This window comes from Artemia franciscana, chromosome 8, assembly GCF_032884065.1.
Source record: "Artemia franciscana chromosome 8, ASM3288406v1, whole genome shotgun sequence".
NCBI classification, from domain to species: domain Eukaryota; kingdom Metazoa; phylum Arthropoda; class Branchiopoda; order Anostraca; family Artemiidae; genus Artemia; species Artemia franciscana.
In genome coordinates, this window is record NC_088870.1 from 29,386,555 (window position 1) to 29,412,482 (window position 25,928).

At 34.2% G+C, this 25,928-nt stretch overlaps 1 protein-coding gene across 1 annotated transcript in view; it reads right to left on the minus strand.

Moving 5' to 3' along the window:
* The window catches only part of LOC136030255 (protein sly1 homolog), a 105,350-nt gene that overhangs the window by 31,453 nt on the left and 47,969 nt on the right, over positions 1–25,928 (minus strand). The window contains exons 8-11 of the mRNA XM_065709096.1: positions 24,113–24,203; positions 22,448–22,565; positions 9,336–9,520; positions 7,546–7,625 (exon numbers count right to left, since the gene is read on the minus strand). Coding sequence (XP_065565168.1) covers positions 7,546–7,625; positions 9,336–9,520; positions 22,448–22,565; positions 24,113–24,203 — 474 coding nt within the window. The remainder of the gene's footprint in view (positions 1–7,545; positions 7,626–9,335; positions 9,521–22,447; positions 22,566–24,112; positions 24,204–25,928) is intronic.

A 25,928-nucleotide genomic window follows, 5' to 3' on the forward strand; every position in this document is an offset into this window, starting at 1 on the left:
GCTAAGTGAAAGAGCGATTCTCGCACCCAAAAATATAGACGTCCACGAAATCAACAATATTGTTTTGACCAAGATTCGAGACCAGGCAGTCCTTTACAAGTCAGTCGACACAGTTTTGGAACCAAATGAAGCGGTTAATTATCCATCTGAATTTTTAAATTCCATCTTTCAGGGTTTCCACCACACGTGCTACAACTAAAAATAGGCGTACCAATAATACTTTTAAGAAATATCAACCCACCAAAGCTTTGCAATGGCACGCGACTTGCCGCAAAAAAAAAACAATGGAAAACCTAATAGAGGCCACAATCTTGACAGGGCCTTTTGAGGGTGAGGCTGTTCTTATTCCTCGCATTCCCATGATTCCAACGGATCTGCCTTTTCAATTTAAAAGATTGCAATTCCCAATTCGATTAGCATTTGCAATCACCATTAACAAAGCTCAAGGTCAATCATTAGAAAAATGTGGTATAGATCTTAATACTGATTGTTTTTCCCATGGACAATTGTACGTTGCATGTTCGAGGGTCGGTAAACCTGACAATCTATTTATATGCAGCGACAATTGGACAGCAAAGAATGTTATATATTCGCAAGTTTTACGCAGTTAATTTGTATTGTATCTATCTATATAAAAACGAGTTGTGTGTATGCATGTTTGTTTGTTTGTAAAAAGAGCGTTTGCATATGACGTCATTATATGCTCAAGGTCAATCATTAGAAAAATGTGGTATAGATCTTAATACTGATTGTTTTTCCCATGGACAATTGTACGTTGCATGTTCGAGGGTCGGTAAACCTGACAATCTATTTATATGCAGCGACAATTGGACAGCGAAGAATGTTATATATTCGCAAGTTTTACGCAGTTAATTTGTATTGTATCTATCTATCTATCTATCTATATAAAAACGAGTTGTGTGTATGCATGTTTGTTTGTTTGTAAAAAGAGCGTTTGCATATGACGTCATTATTAGTACATACGGCTTTGTATATGCACAGACAATGGGAAAGTCAAGAATGTTGTATATTCGCAATTTTTACGTAGTTTAACTCCTGCAGACGAAATGAATGCTTGCCTGAAAAATTCTAATTTATGGGCAAACGTAAAAATATTAAAAATTAACTACAAATATGCGTGTCCGATTGCAAAAGGATGACTCTGGTCAAACATTTTCAGATCAATTGCTGGCAATTGGAAACGGAGAGCTCCCAGTAGTGGGAAAGCCAAGAATGTTGTATATTCGCAATTTTTACGTAGTTTGCACAGACAATGGGACAGCGAAGAATGTTGTGTATTCGCAAGTTTTACGTAGCTAAAAACATATATATGTATATATATATATATATATATATATATATATATATATATATATATATATATATATATATATATATATATATATATATATATGTATATATATATATATATATATATATATATATATATATATATATATATATATATATATATATATATATATATATCTATATTCACAGGTTGAATATAGGGACACAACTACAATGGCGCGTAACTAATATGGCACGTAACGACTTACGCGCGTGGGGGGGGGGGGGCTTGGGGGTTGGCGCGAAGCTCCCCCACCAACTAGGTGTTGAGGTGGCGCGAAGCGCCACCCCAACAGCTAGTATATATATATATATATATATATATATATATATATATATATATATATATATATATATATATATATATATATATATATATATATATATATATATATATATATATATATATATATATATATATATATATATATATATATTCACAGGTGGGACACAGGGACACAACTACAATGGCGCGTAACTAATACAGCGCGTAACAACTTACAAGCGCGGGGGGGGGGCTTGGAGGGCAAGAAGCGCCACCACCAACTAGGTGTTGCGCGAAGCGCCAAACCAACAGCTACTTTCTTTCTATAAATTGAAAATATTACATCTTAGATATTTTTTGCAGTTTACACAGTTTTGCAGCTTTTTCTCATTCCTTTTGCTTCGTCATAATATACTGATAATCTTAACTATAGTTAAGTTGCCGTTGCAAAAGAGTATAGACAAGAGTTCGTTCTTTATTATAGTTCTTCACTCCAAAATATTTTTAGGCGTTATGGTTTTTACTAGAACATCCTAGCTACCGCTGCAACCCGGATTATGTAAACCCTGATTACAAATAGGAAGAAACCTACGGGTTTTACTTCTTTGGAGAAGTAAGAGAGGAACGTAAAAGAATCAGTCAGCTTACTATGTCCAATATATGCAATGGCGCGTTCTTCTAATGGTCGTCTTTTAATATAACTCGAGGCAGAATATCGTGGTTGCAGCCACTTTATTTTAAATATTTTTTGTTAAATACGAAAGTTCCTGATGTAACAATAACATAATATACTTTAGTGCTATACAAAAATGCAGTGTTTCGTAAACAAATTTATCAAAATTTGTTTTAATTACAAAATATTTTTCTAACCACATCGATTTCCTTTATAATGAGCCATTAAAAAGCTCTCTAGGATGTTCCAGTGCTCAGCTATCTGAGAAAAATAAAATGCCGTATATACAGAATATCCTAGTTGCAGTCACTTCTCTTGATTTTCAAGCCTATGTATTTCCCTTGTTGGTCAAGCCAAGGAACAGTAAGTTTCCTATATAGATTTCCGATTTCGGACAAAACAGTTCTACTATTACACTTCTTGTTTGGATCTGACTCTATTTTCAGGAGTTATGGAGTATTATATTTCTTAGTATTGGACGTTGTCGTCTCTTACTAGGTTGTTAGCAACTGCTACCGGATGCAACCCGGATTACAGACAGGAAAAATCCTATGGCTTTTCTTAGCTGGAAATAGTAAGAGAAAAACATCAGTATAGTAATATACCCCAGACAAGTGACTTCTGAAAATATGCTTATAATACCTTAACTTTTAGTTACTATGTGCCGTGGTTTGTTTTTAGCTAGGTTTCAGGTATATCTGATGAAATTTATATTGTCCCCATTTACGTGCTCGTCTTTTACTAGATTGCCGCTACCGCAGCGAGCGGCAGAAAAAGAGTCGAGCGCAAAAAAGGTTGGTTTAATACTAAAGAGCAATAAAAAAATGCAGTTTTTAGTAAAAAAATTATTTTATTTTGAAACTTTTCCAGTGCCCAGCTGGCTGAGCAGAAACAAAAACCGAAAAACGAAAAAAGGTCCCGTATATCAAGATTATCGTGGGTTTAATCACTTTTCTTGATTTTCAAGCCAATATAGTCCCTTGCTGTTCAAGCCAAGGGACGGTAAATAGTGCATTCAGGTCCTCTTAACACATGCAATTCAGGATACAAGTTTTAAGCCGATAATCACAGACAATTTTTGGCTCTATCTCAACCCTATCTATGTGGCATATCTATATAGAAAACAAAAAATATTGAGTTCCCCTTGGCACAGAAAGTTCGAAACTGATCAAGGACTATACGGTGTCTGGTACATTTCAGGATACCCAAGAAATGCTAGAAATGCCCCCAACGAAATACTTGGCCCTCTAAAGCAAACCAATAGTTCTTGAAAACTTCAAGAAAATCCAAAAAAAGATTCTTAGGACATTTGTTAGTCCTATATTTGGGGGCCCAGACCTATACAAATAAAAAAAATTAGCCCTTTTGCCGGGTAATTTTCGGGGAAGTTAATTTTTTCCAATTGAATTTGTGCATTAGAATTCGCACTGCCCTGCCAAAGAAATTAAGAATACAAGTTTCAAGCTTGTCGAACGAAAGGGACATTATTGGGTCCCAATCTCTCGAAATCAAAATTCCTTTTGTACGTTAGGATTCTCTTAGCCCAGGGAATTAAAATTCAAGTTTCCAGCTGAATTTGGCCCTTTTCTAGGGAGCCAACAATTTGTGTTTGTTCTGCATTTATGTCCCCTTAGCCCAAAGATTTCAAGTTTCGACCCCAATAAGAAAGAAAACTGTTGGCCCTTTTTCAGGCCCCATTTTCGGGGAGGGTCAAGGTGACAGAACTCCGGGACATATTTTTGTACATAAAGACTCGTTAAGTACCTCTTGGCCCAATGACATCCGGGTTGGATTTTCAGACTGACCAAGGAAAAAAATATTTTTGACCCTTTTCCCGGATTCCCCTACCTTCTGCCGCTCCAGAACAAAATTGGTAATCCTCTTGGCCGAGAGGGTGATCACTTAAGATCTCAGCCAATCGCAAATCCAAGATTAAAAATGCCCCCTTTTTCCTCATATAAACTTTGCATACACAATTGTCAATCTGCATTAATTATGACCCTTACCTCATGGGCCCAGAGTTATGTCATCCCCGGAGGCATTTTCACTGAACCTTGGACTATTTTGAACAAACTGTTTATCTCAAAATTCTGACGGGGTGTCTTGATGGATTATAAGCGGTCGGGTAGTAAAAACGGGGCACAGGAAGCGGGGTGGTTAACCTCCTTTTTGGTCTCTGTGGGTTTAGCCTCATAGCGATCTATTGATATTCTATTCGGTAGTATAGCAATCCAATCAGTGATCCAGTGACCCATTGAGTGATATAGTTTGTGTTTTAGTTTTGCCCAAGGAAATCTTTCTATAGGGAACTCATTAAAAAAAGTAAAATAAAACTCATGCAAAAGTAGCACTAAAAGATTAGCATCATTTAAAGAAAAGGACGCTAAATTATTTCCCTCTTTCTCTTCACGGAAGTATATCGAATATCGTAACAAACCAATGTTCTTGAAAAGCCAGCAAAGGGCACATTCAATTGAACTTTCTAAGATATAGCACCTTTGTGTTGTTGTTTTTTTTTTTTTTTTTTTTTTTTTGTAGGTAGTATCGGGCTGAAAATTGTACACATGTTTGATTTTATTGTGTTTTCTGTCTATATTTTCTATTTATTTATCTTTTGTGCTCTAAAGCCGATTGTTCATATTAAGGTTAAAATATTCTTTATACTTGTTTTCTTTTTTCCATTGATGTAAAAAAAAACCTTCAGCCTTAAACCAATCCATTTCCTTTCTCTATTCATGAAGTGTTATACTTAAATTTTTCATTTCATTTATTTTTTTCTTTTGTTTTTACCAAAGGTTTGGCTACATAAATGCGGGAGGGCTAGCTTTACATTATACAAAAAAAGACAGATTTCGTGTAGCTTTAGCCTCTTCTATCTTATCGAGTAAAGGAGAAAGCAGAAATCCATTAAACCATCTCCTAAGCCTAATGCTTGACTTAATACTAAATCTAGTTAGTTTATAGCTTCAGATCTAGATGGGCGGCAGCAGCATTTCAACAAGTATTGAATGATATTTTTCATTCAGCTAAGCATCCAGAATCGACTGGACAAATCTGCCAATTTTTTTTATATATTTTTTATGACTCCTTGACAAATACATCTTAATGACGTAGCAAATACTTTTGCTAAATGACCAAACACTCTTAAACTAAACAAATTATTTGTTTAAATACTTGTACTGAAGGTAAACCTCTTGAAACATTAGTTGTAAACTCATTTTAAGAGGAATTTGGAGATTCTACAAACAAAGTCTATCTGCACTTTTAATTCCAACCATTCGTTTAAGGAATTTTAAGTGATAAAATGTTATTTGTTAACAGTTCTCAAGTGCTTAGTGCTCTTTCTCAATGCTAATTTTAATAAACAGAAAGAAAGTGTTATGATCTAGTTCTGCCCTAGGAATGATGCATGGACGGATGATAGATAAACTTCTTTTTTTTCGCTAAATTTATGTTTATTTTATATAGAATCTGTACAATTACACCAGGATTTGACTTCGCATCATCTTTAGACCAAATATTTTGCCATCCTACTTTATTATTCCCCCCCCCCAAAAAAAGAGTTGATATTTAACCGAAAATATCACTTACTTCATTTCTTTGGTACTAATCGTCCAAATTTTCCCCGATAAATGATTGAATAGATACAAGATATCACTTCGAAGCAAAAAGTGTGTACATAATTCTGAGTTTCAGTTATTATTATTTTTTTAATTCTAGACCCCACCCCCCAAAAAATGGTCCATAAATTTATCCCTTTAGCATCCAAAAATGTCATTTTTGGCTAAAATGTGTCCAGCTTAAAATCCCACAAAGTAGAGGTAATTTGTTTACCAGTATTATTGACAAAAGACGCTTTGTAAACCCCTTTCAAAGAGGCCAATTAGCATCAAATATAATGAGAATGATGACTTTCACCATTACTTAAAAATTTCATTTTATGTAATCCTTTATTCTGCAAAATATGCTTAACTTACCAAGCTAGAAAGAGAACGTTTAAGCAATAAATTTGGATCATATGCTAAAAAAAAATACTGCAAATTTGAAATAACGTAAAAAAAAAAACGTGTGCGAGGTCACATTTCAAAAGCTTTTGATTCAATTTGTCATAGCCAACTTTGGTATTCTTTAATCCAACTTGGTGCAAATGTGTCTATTATATCAACTCTTCGTTTTTGGTATGCTAATTCATATGTTCGACTCAAGTCAGGTGACACCTACGTTGGTAATATCCCCATCCGTTCTGGTCTTAGGCAAGGAGGAGTCTTATCCCCTTATCTTTTTAATGCTTGTCTTTATTCTGTTTTGCCACGTATTAATCCATCATGTTTTTTAGGCCTAACTAATCTTTCGTACATTGCATATGCAGATGATTTACTTTTGATCAGCCGCACTAAATGTAGCCTAATTAAGTCGACCCAGCTTGTTTCTAAGTCTTTTGAGGAAATCGGCCTCAAACTTAATACTGAAAAATGTGAATATTTAGTTTTTAATGCTAAGCATCAAAGCAGTGATCTTGATTGTGGTTATTTTTCAGTTAAGCTCGTTTCTTCGATTCGGTGGCTTGGTATTAGTATTTGTTCATCTTTATCGGCTTTTCGATCCTGTGGGCTAAATGATATTAAAAGTAAACTTAAAAAAGGGTACGCGAAAATTGTCCCGAACCGAGGCAGATTTTCACGAAAGGCTTTATCCAGACTTTATTCTACATATTGCGATCATTCTATATTGTTTCTTTCCGGTTTGCGCCCATTGTTTAATAATCAAGATTTGCAGGGCATAAGAGTTATGTATTTTTGTTATTGTAAATATTTATTGTATCTGCCGCGTTCTTATAGAAATCAGAAGATTATCAGAAAGTTTTGTGCCACTGATATTATTTTCGTTTATAAAAAACTCTATGCTAGATTAGGTGCTGAGGCCTGTCAACGCTTGGGCCCTTACCACCCTTTGATTAGAATGTATTAATTGTATTGTTTGTGTTATTTCGTTTTTCTTTCCTTAATGTTTTTACTCCGCTTAATTTGTCAAAACAAGCGGGTAACAAATAAATTATTATAATTATTATTAATTATTTGTGAGGGCTTACCCTTTTTGCTAGCTAAACCGAACAAAATATCAATTGCAACCTTTAGCTAAAACTTTAAGCCATTTAATATAAGCGAAGATTGAGTAATCTTCCTATTATTTTGCTACACCATTGGAATTTCGCAAATTACATTTTCCTATACAATCACCAGAAAAAAAAAAAACTTACTTCCACTGCTTGATATAGTACAATGCAGTCAAATTGCATCCAGAATCGACCAATGCTTGTTGACACTTATTATACTCTTCCTGAAACAAGAATAAATAAGACTGAGACAATAATGTAGCCTCTTTGTTTTACATTCTGAAAACAGAAATTGACTGAATAAAATGACTGACAGTCAAACTGCTCATGTTATTGAAGCTGAGTAAATTTTATATCAATGGAAGTTTTTTTTTTACTCTGCACTTTTGACCTCGAAGCCCATTTCATGAGACGGGGGAAGACAGCGAATTCAAAATTTAATTCAATTCAAATGAAAATGTACATGCTCCAGGTAAAGGCTCTCCTTGGCGATGGATGCTGAGCAATGAGAAAATTTCATATTAACCAAGGATTTCGACGTTTTTTAATCGTTTTAATGCTTTTAAAACTCTCTGTTCCATTAATTTCCAGATTTTGAAGTTAATCCATTTATTTTTAGCTCATTTATTGCCGATTTTCACCCACTTTTTTCTTTTCTAAAATTTGGCGCCCTATTGAAAACAGCACTGACAGTCTATCTATCCTTAAGTAGAAAAGTAGGTATTTGAGCGTTCTGTTTTGTCATCAGTTGTTTAAAAAAGACTTTAATTGCTTGATTGAGAAAAACAAATTCTTAAATGTGCAATCTTGAAAATATTGTTGTGGAGCCTATTCGGTAACCTATTTTCTTTAACCTATTACTTTATTCGGTAAAGCCTATTTTCTGGGTAGGCTAGTACTATGTTTTTTTTTTTTTTTTTTTTTTTTTTTTTTTTTTTTTTTTTTTTTTTTTTTTTTTTTTTTTTTTTTTTTTTTTTTTTTTAATTGAAACTATTGAAAACAGCACAACTATGTAGATGCTATTTTCATTAAAATGGAATTAAAATTTAATTCCTGATTTTTTCCTATTTTTCAAGATAAATATGGTTGCTTTACGTAGGTTTTACATTTTCTTAATAATTCTTTATTTATAAGTCTCTATTTTTCTTAATAAGGTTCAAGTTCAATTAATCTTAAGTTTTCATTTAAGAAGACAGCAAAAAAAGTCTTGATATTGTTTTCTCAAAGATATGATTTTAACTGCTGAAACTGAATTATACCATATACCCTCTTCACCAACCTACATTTTCATCCTATTCATATAGAAAAAGGGAGAAAGTAAACATTAAGGGATAATTTTTTAATTTTCTATTTTTACTTTTGCAGGGAGGGAGGTATCTGGTCATAAAAGAATATTAAGTTTCAACACAAACAGATGGTTTCATTCAGAATAAAGTCAATAATCACGCTTTTGATTTTATTTACGCCAGTCTCATAGAATATTGTAATATTATTGGAAAAAAGCATTGAAAATTTCTATTTTATTATGCTGTGAGTAACATTTAGTAGAGCTATTAGAGTTCCACTTCCATATTTAATTTCAAATGGTGAACAATTTTTTTAAGCTGGAAAAGAAAATTCAACCAAACCTTAATTACCCAAAATGAAAGACGGACGTCAAGAGGGGAATTAAAACAACTGCTTAAAGTTAAGGTATTTAGAATATTAAAGAATCAAAATGTTTCTTATTTACTAAAAAAGAAAATTATCTTTATTAGGAAAGAAAATACGGAAACCAAGCCTCGTCGTGTCCATACTTTTCCAAGTAAACAAACTTTCATAGATGCGCTCTGCCTGATATAAGAAAAATGCTTATTAATAGCGACCGTATTTTGGAAAATTGGTCTATTCACTACATATACCTCATAATATCTATTTTAGGAACCATATAATACCTCAGGAATGAAAGGTGCACAAATGAAGTAAATTAGAAACAATCGAAGCTTATCGTCAGGGTTTCCCATCGACTGATCAGAAAGAATTTCATGAAGAGGTCTTTCCAAATTCAATTTGGTCATTATTTTCTCTTCTGATTCAAAATAAACATCTAAATGTCTCGCTTTCACTTGATCCAATATGGCTGAAAAAAAATGAAAAATTACTATTATCACTTTAAGCAAAAGGGAAAGTCAAATGCAAAGTTTGATGAAATGGAAATACAGAGACACACTTAATTGCGCACACTTAATTGCAGGATATAACGATGAAATAAACTTTTTGTTGGTTATCGACGATTGGGCGGTTATTATCCAACTTTTTCGCTAACAAATCTGTTCTTAGTTTTTTCATTATAATTCTAATTTTTTCTAATTTTTTATTTTTTTTATTACCCGCAGATTTTTTAAAGGACCTTTGCCGTTTTGCTTGGTTGGATTGCCGGAGATTCAGACTAGCCACTATTACTACTGAATCTCAATCTATTTAAAGCCTCCCTCTTTACACCCTCCCCTGAAGTTCCTATTTCCCTTAATTCTTCCCTTGCGATATCCAACGCCATTGTGGGACAACCTTCTTTTCGTTTAACCCTAGACGGTTGGCCGACAAGAACTATCTTTGGCCATCTGTCATCCTTCATCCACAGAATATATCCTAGCCATTTCAATATTTCTTTCATTATAGCCCTAGAAAGCAGGATTGAACCACATTCTTCGTAGAGCTTTCTGTTTTAGATACGGTCAGTCAGTCCGAGTACCCAAAACAATCCGTAGCCAATTTCAATGAAAAACACCAAGAAAATCCTCTTTTGTTTTTCAGAGCGCCCACGCTTCAGAATCAGAACCATTGTGATCGCTGCAGCTTCCAATATTCTAATCTTTGTCCACAGACTTGTCTTCCTGTTCTTCCAAACTTTTTTCAACTCTAAAAAACACTCTGGGCCTTGGCTATTCTACTTTTAACTTTTTTTTTTTTAGACTAGCAAAATCTTAAAAATACATTACCCAAGAACTGCTGACCATAGCAAAAGTCTTGTTATATTTTTGAACTAAGCATAGCAAGTTTACTTAAGAAAACATCCTAAACAATGTATTTACGTGTATGAAACTATGGTGCATCCAAATTTTTCAAAAAGAAAATACAAGCGCTTTGGATGACAGTATAACACCGTGTGCAGATTTCAAATCAGCGTAATAAATTCGACTAGAATCTCATTCCTAGTGGAAAAAACGAAGAAGGAGAAATTTGTTGCCAATATATTTACAAGTAGGCTATGAGCACGCTTAGTAGAAAATAATAGCTGTGATGTGATTCAGTTTCTTTGAAAAACTTATTTTGTGGAAAAAGTCTTTTTAATTAATATCATAAATACATAATAAAACACAAACCTGATTTCTCTGTTGAGTTAAGACCAACTTAATTCAAATGAGAAATGCAGTGTTTAAGTAGCGTTATACTGGACCAGAAGTTTGTAATTTCATTCCAATCGCCATTAGAAGTTGTGTTGATAAAAAGTAGTTTTCATATCTAGTCACAAAAAGATGTAGCAGACCTACCTTAAATTAACCCCCGTACAAATATTCCTAGAAAACATCTCTTTTAGTTCCGATTTTGTTAGGAAGCACACACACTCAGAATTAAATTTCAGGTATTGCCGCTTTTTTTTTCTTTGCTGTTCTAGTAACGAATATATGCTGTGTTTAAGTATAACATTAGGTATAGGGTGGGGGAGGTAGAGAAGATTAATATTTATTAATATTTTTTGTGTATTATTTAATAATTTGGTTATGTCCATGTTTTGCTTGCAGTAAACTTATTATTATTCTTAAATTTTAGATTAAACCTTTTAAGTAATTGTCTATAATACCCGTTCATTCTATATAAATTGCGTAGGAGTTCACGGAGGCACGTAGGAGGAGGACACAAGTCGTCACCATGTGCTTATCTTTTTTCACCAGAGTTAATATTTGAGACCAAAATTGTCAGAATGGGACTTTGTTCAGGAACGACATCTGTTTCTACTTTAAAAAAGGCATAAGAGCATCAAATTCTGATCGAATAAGCCCTCTCCTAATATTCTGCAACTATTGGTTCGATGCAACCCCTCCAGGGGAAAAAAGTAGAAAATTCTTTTTTCCTTTTACTTGATAAGGGTATAAAACTAAATTTTCCATTAGAGTGCAACCTCTTTCACACTCAAACGTCTACTAGTTCGATTCAATCCCAGCCCCCCCGTCTACTAGTTCAATCCAATCCCAACCCCCAATAAAAAAAAATATCTTTGTTTAAATATAATATTTGTTAAAGACTGCTCTCCTCATAGGAAAATACCATTTTCTACGATGATTCACGCTTTTTATTTATTCCGATCACTTTTGAATAACAACTGAGAACTTGCTGAACTTAGCGCATTTGAAATTTTTTTATTTATTTAAATATCACTTACTGGAATAAGAATAGAAAGCAGATTTTAAGATTTTCTATATTATTTCAAACTTTAATTTTTTAGAGTAATGATTACTATTGACGAAAGTCCTTCGTTACCATTGATATCAATTTTGATGTCACCTACCCACCCACCCCCCTGGATGCGGCCTTGACGTGAAGTACTTAAAAACCACAAACAATGTAATTTGTCAATTTTTCCAAGAGAATAAATAAATTATATACTTATGAAGGTACTTGTCTATGTGCAAAATACAGCGAATTGACCATTTTCAGCTTGTTGTGAAGAAACAGCATCAAACAGTTCGTCACAACAAACTGTAAGTAGGCTAAGAGCGAACCGGCTCAATAGTAATCGAAATTATAAAAAACGGAATTTTGATACCAACAATAATATCAAAAGAATTGAATTTTTATTCTGATTTCGAATGCACAGGTTTAATTAAGTTTTGGCTTACCCATTAAATGTTACGAGCCTGAGAAAATTTGTCGCATTTTCAAAAAAAGGAGTAAACACCCCCTAAAAGTCATAGAAACAGAATGAAAATCACACCATCAGATTCAGCGTATCAGAGAACCCTGCTGTAAAGGTTTCAAGCTCCAATCTACAAAAATGTGGAATTTTGCTTTTTTTGCCAAATGAAAAACCACAGATACGTGTTTATTTGTTATTTTCTAGGGTTAATCATACTTAAACAGTGGGCCTAGAGCATCGGGAGAGGGCTCATTATAACGGAATTTAAAAATTCTAGTGCCTTTTCCAAGTGACTAAAACTATTGGAGAACAATTAGGCCACTTCCCAAGCTATTTTTTCCCAAAAATCGTTCCATCAAAATTTTGAGATAGCTATTTTGTTCAGCATAGTTGAAAGGTCCAATAACTACGTCTTTGGAGATAACATGCCTCGCCCCAGCCCCTGGGGAAACGTCTTTAAATAATAAGATTTGCCTATTGTTTACATATAGTATTGTTTTTGAGAAGCATGCATGCACGTTCAGGTGGGGAGGAAAGGACAAATTTTCTGCTCGGGGGATTTTACACGGGGAGAATTAACCAAGGAGATGGTAGATTGCAGGAGGTAAAGTTTTTCAGGGTAATTTTAAACTGGGAGAATTCGCCAGAATTCTTATACGAAATATCTTTTCATCTCTTGCTTTCTCTTTACCGATTCAATTTTACGCGTTGACATGTTAAGGGTAATTGTCCGGGGCAAATTTTCACCAGGATTGAATTGTCCTAAGAATATTTCTATGGGGAGAGGGATTTTTCTTCCAGATTTTCTGGCATTATTTAAAAAACGAGTCATGCACAGCAGGTAATTTTATTTTTCTGGAGAGCACAGGGGATTGTGGGGCAAAAAGCTCCTTTGTAGTGTCGCTCTTTACTCACTGTTTCATTAGGTATGAAAGCTTCGAAAAATAATCCAAAGAATAATCTTTTTTTTAAACATTAAAACAGATTCATTTTTAATTTGATTTTCGAAGCTTTCCGTCAGTCGCAACATCCAGTGACGATTCAATCTGATTCAAAGTAATGGAAAATTTTTCAAGCAACAAATTTTTTTCAGTTAGGGAATGCATGTCAGATTTTGTCGTAGTTTGAATCTGTGTTAAATCCTCTTTACATTTTTTCATACTTGTCATCAGCTCCTGAAATTCTGTAAATAAAATTTTCCAGTTTTGTTTTTGAACTTTCTTTTTTGAATCTTTCTGTTCCTATTTTTCTGTCGTGTTTTTATCTAGTATGTCTAAATCTGGAAGAACTATATTTTGGCTTCTTTTCGCTTCGCTGTTTGAAGAACAGCGAGAGGTCTTTTTCAGAGGTCTTTTTGGTATACTTAATCGTTTCAAATTTCTCAGTCAGGTTAGTCGCCGCATATCTAGCACCATAATGTGCTTGTTCATTATCATTTATGGCCATGTGGGCTGGTACCCATATAAACTTTAACTCCTTAACTTTCTTTGATGCTCTTATGATGGTATCTTGGAGGCGTCTTACCATCGGCTCTTTCTTATAAGCCTTTGTGCTTACCAGAGAATCTAAACTGGCCAAAGAACCTGTGCAAATCACGATCTTGTCTGTGGATTTAAAGTCGGAGATGACCATCTCCGCAGCTTTTAATATCCCTTCAAGTTCAGCTTGTACATTCTTCTCAGTTTTAATTTTGAAAACTCTAATCTCTTCTAGTTCAGCTATTGCTATGGAACATCCTGCTTTTCTATCCTCCTGGACTGAACCGTCAGTGTACAGTTTAATAAACCCAACATAATCTTCTTTCATTGCCTTTTTTAATTTCAGGCGGCGCTTTATGGCTTTTTGTTCATCTCTTAAGATAGCGACGGAAGGGTCAAGAAACTCCTGCAGGGTTTTAGCACAGAGAATGGCTCTTTCTTTTCTATTTTCAATACCATCAGTCATTTCTGCTGCAAATGCCTTGAAAGCGGCACTAAGTCTTTTCACCTCTTCGGCAAAAATCGTGTTTTTGGCTTCAGGCATTGGCTTCAATCCTGGAAGAACGAAATCCGAATTTCTTCTTATTTGGTTTTTATTTGTATGTTGTCTCATATTTCCTTAGTAATTGTTATCTATGTTTCACTCAATAATTGAGTTTTTAGGCTAAAAGTAAAATCATGGAGTCTGAATGATTTTACTTTTCGCCCAAAAACTGTCAATAATAACATTTTAGAAAGTAAATCATTAACTTAAGCTAGACAATTTTGCATCTATCCATATTTACTATTCTTTGTAACTAAAGTTAATTTTCATCTTTTTTTCAGATTGGAAATCAACCTCAGTCCTCTTCGTCACACGGAACAAGAGTACGTCACAAGTTATCAGTCAACATCTAATCTGTTAGCTATGACGTAATGTTGCCTAAAGGGTAATGGTGTTTGGACGGAGAACTTCTAAAGAATAGACCAAGTTCCCAACTTTTAGTTTTCAAACACTCACAAATCCCAGATTTGTCCCATCCCAGAGATGTTAAAGAAAAAATTAAAGTAAGAATGTTTAGAAAAAAAGCTAAAAAAAACTAAAAAAGAAAAAATTAAAGCATGTTTGTTTTGTTGTATGTTTGAGGGTTTGCATATGACGTCTGAAATATAAAGAAGAAAATGGAAACTAAAAAAGAAAAAAAAGGTAAAAAACTAAAAAGAAAAAACAAAAAAAAAATAAAAAAATAAAAAAAGAAAAAACTAAAAAAGAAAAAAAAAAAAAAGAAGAAAAAACTAAAAAAAGTAAAAAAAAACTAAAAAAGAAAAAACTAAAAAAGACAAAAACTAAAAAAAAGAAAAACTAAAAGAGAAAAAAAAATAAAAAAAGAAAAACCTAAAAAGAAAAAACCAAAAAAATAAAAAATGTAAAAAACTAAAAAGAAAAAAGCTAAAAAAAAAAACTAAAAAAGCTACAAAACTAAAAAATAGAAAAAACCAAAAAAAGAAAAAAATTAAGGCATGTTTGTTTTTTTTGGTGTTTGAGGGTTTGCGTATGACGTCTGAAAAATAAAGAAGACAATGAAAACTAAAAAAAAAATAAAAAAGGTAAAAAACTAAAAAGAAAAAAGGTACAAAACTAAAAAAAAAGAAAACTGAAAAAGAAAAAAAAAAGAAAAATTAAAAACAGAAAAAACTAAAAAAGAAAAAAAACAAAAAGAAAAACTAAAAAAACAAAAGAAAAAAATAAGAAAGAAAAAACTAAAAAAAAACTAAGAAAAGAAAAAACTTTTCTTTTCAACTAGAAAAGAAAAACAAATTTCTTTTCTAACCAACTAGGTGTTGGGGTGGCGCGAAGCGCCACCCCAACAGCTAGTTAAAATATATACAAATGTGCTCTTTACCGCAATTTAATGTCTTTTCATACTTACGTCTATTGAGAGATATTTGATTAATATCGCAAGTCCGATTTCTAAAAACAATTTCTACTAAACCTCAAAGTTTGTTTGAAGGTTTTTGATCTGTTGTAATCCCTTATCATAATATATACAAATATTTTTGCAATTACCAGTTTTTTGCTCTTTAAGCAATTTAATGTAAACTTTTCAACTTTTTCGTGCATAAAAATCTTCAATTTTTCGATATAACGATATATTCACTCTAGTGGTTTGGGGGGGGGGAATAGAATGGTATACTTCAATGTAAACTTTTCCATGCATAAAAATCTTCCAATTTTGTCAGTTTTTTTTTTGCTCTTTAAGAACAACGATATCTACTAAGCTTCGAACTTTTGGTTTTCTTTTTAAAGGTTTTTGAATTTTGTAATCCCTTGTCAAAATATATACAAATACTTTTGCAATCGCAGTTTTTTGCTCTTTAAGCAATTCAATATAAACTTTTCCGTGCACAAAAATCTTCCAATTTTGCCAATTTTCTTTGCTCTTTAAGCAATTCAATATAAACTTTTCCGTGCATAAAAATCTTCTAATTTTGCCAGTTTTCTTTGCTCTTTAAGCATTCTAATATAAACTTCTCTACAAACGGCGCATGGCAGGCTTCTAGATATGGATTCTCATGGTCGCTTGTCTCCTAACCGCAAACAATTTGTTGTCTTTTCAAAAATATTTGAAAATATTTTTTATTATAAAATATTTGAAAAAACTTTATATTATATGCGCTTAAGGTATGAAATTCTTTCTTTCTTTCAATGTTATAGCAACATAACAATATGAGTTTTAATACCAAAATTAAGAAGATGAAAAAACACTCGAGATTGGACTATTGAATCAGGTCCTGCTTGCAGTACTTGATGAAGAATCCGCGCTACAGAAGTACACGAATTAGACATGATTTTTGGTTTTTGAGCTTGATGTACCAAAATTATTTAGTTATTTTTTTCCAAATCCGCGATTGTATTATTTTGAAATATATCATAATATGTGTTTGCTTGTAGAACTTCATCGAAAGTCCTAGAGAATCTTTTGACTGGCTTGCAAATGTCATAATTTTATGCCTCTTGGGATATGTACTTGAATTCTGGTGTCACCAATTACTTGGCATGGTGCGAGGCTCAGTGCTGCGACTCTGTAAGCTCACCCAGAGTCATCAAAGCTTCAAATGAGTTGGTAAGCTAAAAAGGAAGGGTATGTGAAAGAACAGAATGGCTCGTACCCAGTCCCTTATTGTAGCTCCTGCCTGAAGGGACAAGAAACGGAGATCAGCATCACCTGAAAGGACTGCAAAGTACAGCGACGCAGTCTTTACCTTTTTTACCTTTAAGTATTTTCCTAGAAATTTAAGATTTTAGAATAGCTTTACATATTTTCCTAAAAATATAAGGTTTTAAGTTAAAAGTAAATAAAGTTTCAAAAACACACCTGGCGTAACTACCTTGCTGTTGTCCAAATGTCAATAGCATGATCTTTAGTGGCTAGGTCTGCTTGTTCATCACCAAGTATCCTCGCATGACCAGGAATATATTGTACGGGTAGGTGTGTTCTGGAAGAACTTAGGCATGTTCGATTCAAGTTTTGTGCCCAACTTTCCACTTATTCTTTACCTCAAACACTGTGTTCGATATTTGAAACCTTCACTTATTTGTCTTGCTATTGTTTGGTTGACTCAAACAGTTTGTAAAATAATATTTTTATCTTGCGTTTTATGTCTTTAACTCGCCCGCTATAACTTGAACCGCTCATATGCGTAGCCTATTTGTTTTTCTACAAAATATCAAATATTTTCATTTCCTCAATTAAGATGGCGTCTTTTAATCTTTACTGCCATCTTTTAATATTAATTAATTATTAACTCCAATAGAATGTTATCTTTATTTTTATTGATAAAATCTATAGAGTTACATTTTTGGATTCCTAGTGACAACATCAAAGTGAAGGGAAACAAAAACATTGACTATAAACTGCATTCTCAAACAAAAATAAGGTTGGATAGTGAATTAACAAAAATGTCTCGACCTAAAAAATGTGCCGGGACGAACAAGAAAGGGCACAGTGAAAGAAACCCTAGAAATATTGAAAAGGTGAGACGAGTGATAGCTCTATAGAAAGGAGACCTGAAACCAAAAGGCATCGACCAGAGTCAGCAAGCTCTTCGCATACTGAACTAATAGAGGCTGAAAGTGTGGATATAGCCCCACTAATAGTGAAGCTGAAAGAAAATGAACAAGGCCAAAAAATCAGCAAAGTTACTGCGTGCCTATGGCTCTCAAGGAATTACCAAGTACAGGAAGAAATGAAAATCATGGCAAGAGGAGATATTCTTTGGTAGTTTATTTATGACATGATACAGTTCTTCTATATCAAAGTCTTTGTCATAATCTCCCTTTTCTTTGACTGCAACCTCAATTTTTTCTTCATAGTATTGTTTTCTTCCGTAGAGTAACTTGGTAATTGCGCCCTTTTATTGACAAGAACTGCCGCTAGGATATTTGCAATGGTTTTAGGGTCATTTGTGATTTGTCCAGTATGTGGGTCCTGTATTGGTTTGTTTGCTTTTTCTTTGAATTTCCTGAAAAAGTTTTTTTCACTTAAAGTAAAAACCAGCATTAAAAATTAAAACGAATAGAAATTATTACGTATGTGGGGGGTTCATCACTTCCTAAACACCTTGCTCTTTACGCTAAAGTACTTTTAGTAATTTCAACTATTTATTCCACAGCCTTTGTGATTCAAGTGTCAATATTAAAGAATTGGGACAAAATTAAAGCTTTAGTGTAAAGAGTGAGGTATTAACGAGGGGGCAAACCCCCTCATATACATAATAAAAAATATACGAATATAGAAGTTCTTTACGTAAATTAATTTGTAAGTTACGTATTTTTTTACTAATAAAAACGTTCGTTAAAAATACAAAATTCTAGTTGCCTTTTAAGTAACCGAAAAATTGGAGGGCAACTAGGCCTCCTCACCTACCCTTTTTCTCAAAATCGTTTGCTCTAAACTAAGAGAAAGCCATTAAGCAAAAAAAAAATAATACGCAAATTTCGTTTTAATTATTCATTTGCGGAGAGCCAAAATCAAACATGCATTAATTCAAAAACGTTCAGAAATTAAATAAAAAAACAAGTTATTTTAACTGAAAGCAAGGAGCGACATTAAAACTCAAAACAAACAGAAATTACTCCGTGTATGAAAGGGGCTGTTCCCTCCTCAACAACCCGGCTATTTTCCCGAAAAATTCTCCTCCCCAGAGAATTCCGTCAGGAAATCCCCATAGAAATTCCCCACCCCTGCGGACAATTCCCCCCTCACGAAAAGTTTCTCCCACCTAAAAAAAATCTCCTTGCAGACACTCACCCCCTAAATATTCACCTATATATAAAATTTATCAGCCTAAGGGAGAGTAAGACAAAGAAAAAGAATGAAGAAAAGAAGGGATTCTGGAATATTCCACCTATATTCTAATTTACAATTAGAATCCGTAGCATAGAATATCCTATAGGATTTTTTTGTATTTTTGTTTCTCCTAATTCTTTTTTGTGTTTTGGATCCTGGGGGATGAGTTATCATAGCAGGGTAAGATCAAGTATAAAGAAAATAGCTTGCTTACTTTTTTGGAATAAGAGATGTCCTGGTGGAAATATTCCACAGGGAAAATTTTGCCGGGGAGAACTATCTACGGGAGGTAATTCCTGGGGGTGGGAGCGAATTATCTGCAGAGAGATTGTCCAGGGGGAATTGTCTGGAAGGCAATTTTGCAGTGTGGGGCGAGAATCCTTTGCTGTAAAGCATATGTGGTTACTCAAATCGAGGACAAGGCAGAACCAACTTCTCAGAGACCTTAGGCCTCTGAGCCAAATGTAATGTTAGAGATGAAACATTATTTAAATGATACTGTTTCCCAGGAGCTCCTTATATGGAGTCCCCTATTTTATATTCCAAAGGGTCCAGGTATTTAGTGACCCAGGTATCAAAGTATAGTAAGAAAGTACGACGCCACTAGACCCACAAGGTCCAAACCGGTGGTGCTGAACTCTGTTCCCCTGGCCCTTCAGCCAAGAATTGTGATTGGAGACTGGGGGCCAGTCAGCCTGTCCTTTCGCCAACCATTCCTAAAAACCTAATTGAGTCATTATAATCCTTTATAAAGTACTTTTATGGTTTGTCTATTTTCTGTGCCTCCCTGAGGCTTAATTAGGGAATAAAATATATTCAAGCCCGCTGCTTATTGAGCACCAGGGTCCGGGTGAATCCAGGGTGCCAGGCAGTGATTATTAAAACCAAAATAAAATAGGTTAACCCATATATAAAAGGTAAACTTCCACTTCATTGAACGCTAAATATTAAATAGTACATAACAGAAAGTTTTTTCAGCTCAAAGTAAGGAGCAACATTAAAACTTGAAACAAACAGAATTTATTATGTATATGAAGGGGGTTTCGCCCTCATCAACACCTTGCTCTTTATGCTAAAGTTTAAATTTAGTCTGAATTCTCTAGAAACGATTCCTGAAATACAAGGATCGTTTAATTAGAACAATAAGTAACTTTTTTAGAAGTGCCGAAAAACTTTAGCATGAAGAGCCAGGTGTTGAGGAGGCCCCCCCCCCCATATACGTAATAATTTATTTTCGTTTTAAGTTATAATGTTACTCATTACTTTGAGCTGAAAAAACTTTTTTTTACAATAGTCTAAAAGATTATATATACTCGTAGTGATGGAATTTCTGGAAAATCTTACCCGATTCTTACCCTAACTAAGGGTGTTGTATCATCCATATATTTTATCTGTGCTTATGGGAGACGGAATAGTCCTCTCTAACAAATGCTAATGCAATTCGGTCGTTTTAAATTTAACCACTTTATTATCATTTGAAAAACCTGTTTAACTGAAACTTATTTACTTATTTTTCTGTGGTTTGTTTAGGGTCAGACGTAAAATATATATCATACATCACTTTCAAAATTACGCGTATCTCAAGGATATATTACACATATGAAACTGAAAGTTTCTTTTTAAACAAAAGATTGAGTATCGTTCATTGAGTATCAAAGATTGAATATCGTTCAAAAGCTCATTGAGTATCGTTACTTCATTCGGCAAAAAATGAAAAACGGAATCTCCACAATCGCTCGAAATCTAATTTAATTCTAATTTTTCAAGCTCCTTTTTTTTAACTGTAAACATACTTCTACTGACGCTGATTCCATATACAAAAGTTTTATCATTTTTACTTTTGTATGTTGGGGGAAAAGGACTTATGACGCAGCTTGCACTTTTTATTAGAAAATGGTAGGACTCCCACCTCTGAAAAATTTATGGAAACTGAGAACCTTCAGCCAGATTGGAAAAGCTGACATTAAATGAGAAAACCAATTTAGTTCTTGTCCAAGCCCAAAAGTGAAGATTTTGCCGGTAATTAAGCCATGGCCAACAGCGTCTGAGCTGAAGTGGAGTCTATGTCAGAGGAGATTACTCGAACTTGTAAACCAAGCCTTCATATCTCCGAGCAATGTTGAAGCCTTTGAGTGGAAGCTTTAGTCTAAAAAGCAATCAAATAGGGTCCAATTACAAACTGAAGTTAGGCTAAAATCTTGAAGTGCTTCAGATATGCGGTGCTCCTCTGGTCCCAACGCCTACATAGTTTCTTAGATAATTATACCACCTGAGATACAAAAAAGAACATTTTCCCCACAGTTTTGAAATACTGCCGCCTACTCATACTAGCCATCTCCATTCATGATTTCGATCGAGTCTCTTATTTCACTTCCCATGTTTGGTACGGGGCCAGAAAAATACAGTTGCAATACGTAGTATAGGTAAATTTTAAATTCAATCATAAAAAAACAATAAACTCTTAATATTGCAAAAATTGTATCTTATCTTTAATCTGAAACTCGTCAAAAGTTCAAGTGATCTGTATATTTGAATAATAAATGGAAGTCAATGATTTTTAAAATAAAATTCGACAATGAAATGGTCTTGAGATCCAGGAAAGTGTTCTCACTTCCAATGCTGATACCGATTCTAGCAAAATCCTCGACTTTTCTCTTACAGTCGATTCCCTTATTTATGGATATGCTTGTCACACTAAATTTAACTCGAACTTTAAATTTAAGGCCATGGAGTAAAGACCATATGTAAAATTTAAGGTTAAAATTCAAGACTGAGGCTAACGCTGTGTAAAGAGTGTTTTATCTTTTCCTATAAACAACGTCAATTTTACTATGCAAATAACTTTATCGGTTAATTTGTACTATAAAATTTTTAAATAGGCTATTTGGAATCAGCAAATTCTGTTACATAGAAAAATATATAATCATGGTTCCAACAGTTGCAACTGTTTATTAAATAATGGAAACATACAAAATTAATGAGTGAAACATAAAAAGAAGGATGCTTACTTATTGTTTGCGATGTTTTGGTGTAAACATTCCAAATTACATTTTAAGGGAAAATTTCTTGGATTTTTTGTCACACTCCATGGTCTTAATTCATTAACAGAATATTATCATCAGATTCGCTTATTTATGGATAAAATTAGTTTAATTATAAAATTAACATAAGAAATATAAAAAAATTGTCATTTCAGGTGGTCAGCGTTTATCCGCCCCCGGAAAATACCCCCCCCCCCTCCCCCAAAAAACCCTCACCCCGAAAAAACCTTGTCAGTAATTAGTGACTTCTTTAATTAAGAATAAAAAAGCAGAAGAATTAAAGAAAGTGTGAAAAATATTTACCTTGAGCCAATGAGGTGTGCATCTCAATTCGTTTTTTCTTTTCAACAAGCTGCGGCAAAGAGGACACAGCTGTAGTGATTTGACGGTTTGTAGAAGTCAAATCCACCTCACCTTCTGTCTAAAATAAACACAAAAAGTCAATAGCAAGCCTCCATTGCATGTCATTATTTGCTGTACAATATTAGCAGGTACGAAAAAAGCAAATCCAATTGATAAAAAAAAGACCTTAACTGTTCTAGGTATGATAAACCCTTTAATTAAACTAAAAGCATAGAGGCCAAAAACGCTAAAATTTCAACAATTGGGTGTCAATAGTAAGAGAATCCTATCCAAAATTTTCCAAAAGAAAAGTTTATTTCATTTGACACTTTGGCCAAAAATAACTATCATACAATTAAAGATTCAAAGTTTGAATCAGATCTGATATCATACAATCAGATTCATGAGTTTTTTTTTTATATTGGTAGATTGGATAGCATTTCTAGAAATAATATTTTTTGATTGTTATATTTTTTTTTTTCAGAATGGACGTAAGGACTACGACAGCCGATCTCTTTATTTTTCATTTCTTTCCCTTTACTTCTCACCGACTATTTCTTTTTTTCTTGTTTTTTTGTGACGTTTACATTTGCATCAAAAGACAACTAGCCCAGTAATTAAAATTTTGCTTCTCAGGTAGATTATTGAACTTATCTTTAATTATTATTAATTTATTCTTTTAACAGGTTATCTCTCAAATACATAACAATAATAATGATAAAAAAGGTTTCAGGACACTATAAAGTCTTCAAACAGATATTGATGCTAAAGGCTAAAAAGATCTGGATCCCGAGGAGATCATCGCTTAGTGCCGTACTAGTCCTAGTACTCGTCAAGGGGTTAGCGCGCTTGACTTGCAATCCTGTGACCGTAAGGGCAGGGGCTGGAGTCCTGGTGTCGGTGATTGTTTGGCTCGGAACGAAGTTCAGTGGCGTAATCCTCTAAGCCCAACTAGAGTCGACTGTGCTCTAAAAAGTTCCTTTCGAAATCCAGGGAAGGTAAACAGGAAGGGTTTGCGGAAACAAAGGATGGCTAGCCCCCCCCCCTCATAACACTTCCTGGGAAAATGGCCTCGAAATGTAAATCAGTATCACCGGTTTATAGAGTCTAGTGATGCATGTTTTTCTTCTTTTTTTCTTCGCTACATACTAGTGAGCATCATTTCTTTCAGAAACAACTAAAAATTGGAATGAAAAAACGAACAAGGAAAATAATAAGAGGTTGGGGACAAAAAGGAAACAAATTGGAGATATAATGAATTAAGTATATTTCCATCTTCATTAATGGTCCATTGATAATCTAACTCGAATGCTTCATATTTATTCTAGAAGCAAGCATTTTCATATTTTTGAGATTTTTTTTTAAACATAAGAACGTTAAAATTTCATGTTATTCGTTACATTGAATATTTAGTGATAATTATAAGGTAATCGCGTATTTTTTTTCTTATAAGCTACAACAGCAAACTTAATACGGTACAATTCCGAATGATATACTAACAATCCAATCCCAAGAGCAAGCATGGACCAACAAATCTAGCCGAAAACAAAAGACTCTCCATACCCTGACTTATACAGCTAAAAGTGTGCAACTTTAATAAACTAATCAGGAAAGTATCATTATTACCATTGTTTCTTTAAGCCTTTTGACTTTCTCATTTTCAGATTTATAAGAGTCAATTTCTTGCTGCAGAACTTCAGCTACGAACGGAATAGCACTGCAAAACAAAAGATTTATATACTTAACGCATTTAAATATTAAAACATGTTAAATTAACATTGAGTTACTCTGAGCAAGTTGTACTTGTAGACTTTTAAATGACAAAAATCTATCATAAGGGCCTATTATGTAGAAAACTCTAGGAAAATCTGCTACAAAACGTCCGGGAAGACTCCATCGTGGAATCCTGTTTTATCAAGACTACATCCCAGCGCATTCTACACGTGTATAGACAAAATTGCTGAGAGCATTTCCTTAGAAATTACCGCCACGCCCACCTTATAGCCCAAAACGAGCCCCATCAGCCATTGGTTTTTTTCCGAAATTCAAAGAACATTTGAAAGGCATCCATTTTAATAGCAATGATGAAGAGAAACACACAGCAAAAACAAAGTTCATAAAGGGGTTTCTGGATTTCTTCAAAAACGGTCTAAATCAAATAGGATGAAAGCGCTTCCTGGAAAAATGCGTCAACGTTGACGGAATGCGTCAACGTTGACGGAGATCATGCTGAAAAACAGATACACTGAAATACAAGTTGTTTGTCGACTGATGAAATTACATACCGGGACACAAATGACGACCGGGACACAGGGAATATAAATGACGACCGGGAACCTCAAAGAGAAATTACAGACTGGGACACCCGGACACAAATCACGACTGGGACACAGGGAATATAAATGACGCCGGGACATAGGGACGTAACTACAACGGGGACGCCGGGGGCACAGGCGGGATATATAAATGACGACCGGGACACAGGGATTGTTCGAATAGAAATTACAGACCGGGACACAAATGACGACCGGGACACCGGGAATATAAATGACGACAGGGACACTCAAAGAGAAATTACGAACTGGGATACCGGGACACAAATGACGACCGGGACACAGGGACACATCATTAGAATAATGAGGTATAGATCTGAATACGGATTGTTTTTCCCATGGACAATTATATGTTGCATGTTCAAGAGTCAGTAAACCTGACAATCTATTTATATGCACAGACAATGGGACAGCTAAGAATGTTGTATAATCGCATGTTTTACGTAGTATAAAACATATATATATATATATATATATATATATATATATGTATTTATATATATATTTATACTAGCTGTTGGGGTGGCGCTTCGCGCCACCCCAACACCTAGTTGGTGGGGCGCTTCGCGCCCCCCCAAGCCCCCCCGCGCGCGTAAGTCGTTACGCGCCATATTAGTTACGCGCCATATTAGTTACGCGCCATTGTAGCTGTGTCCCTGTGTCCCACCTGTGAATAGAGATAGATATAAATATATATTTTTAACTACGTAAAACATGCGAATATACAACATTCTTCGCTGTCCCATTGTCTGTGCATATAAATAGCATTTATATTCCCTGTGTCCCGGTCGTCATTTGTGTCCTGGTGTCCCAGTTTGTATTTTCTCTTTGAGTGTCCCGGTCGTCATTTATATTCCCTGTGTCCCAGTGTCCCGGTCGTCATTTGTGTCCCGGTGTCCCAGTCTGTAATTTCTATTCAAACAATCCCTGTGTCTCAGTCGTCAATTATATATCCCGCCTGTGCCCCCGGCGTGCCCGTTGTAGTTGTGTCCCTGCGTCCCGGTCGTCATTTATATTCCCGGTCGTGATTTGTGTCCGGGTGTCCCAGTCTGTAATTTTTCTTTGAGGTTCCTGGTCGTCATTTATATTCCCTCTGTGTCGGTCGTCAT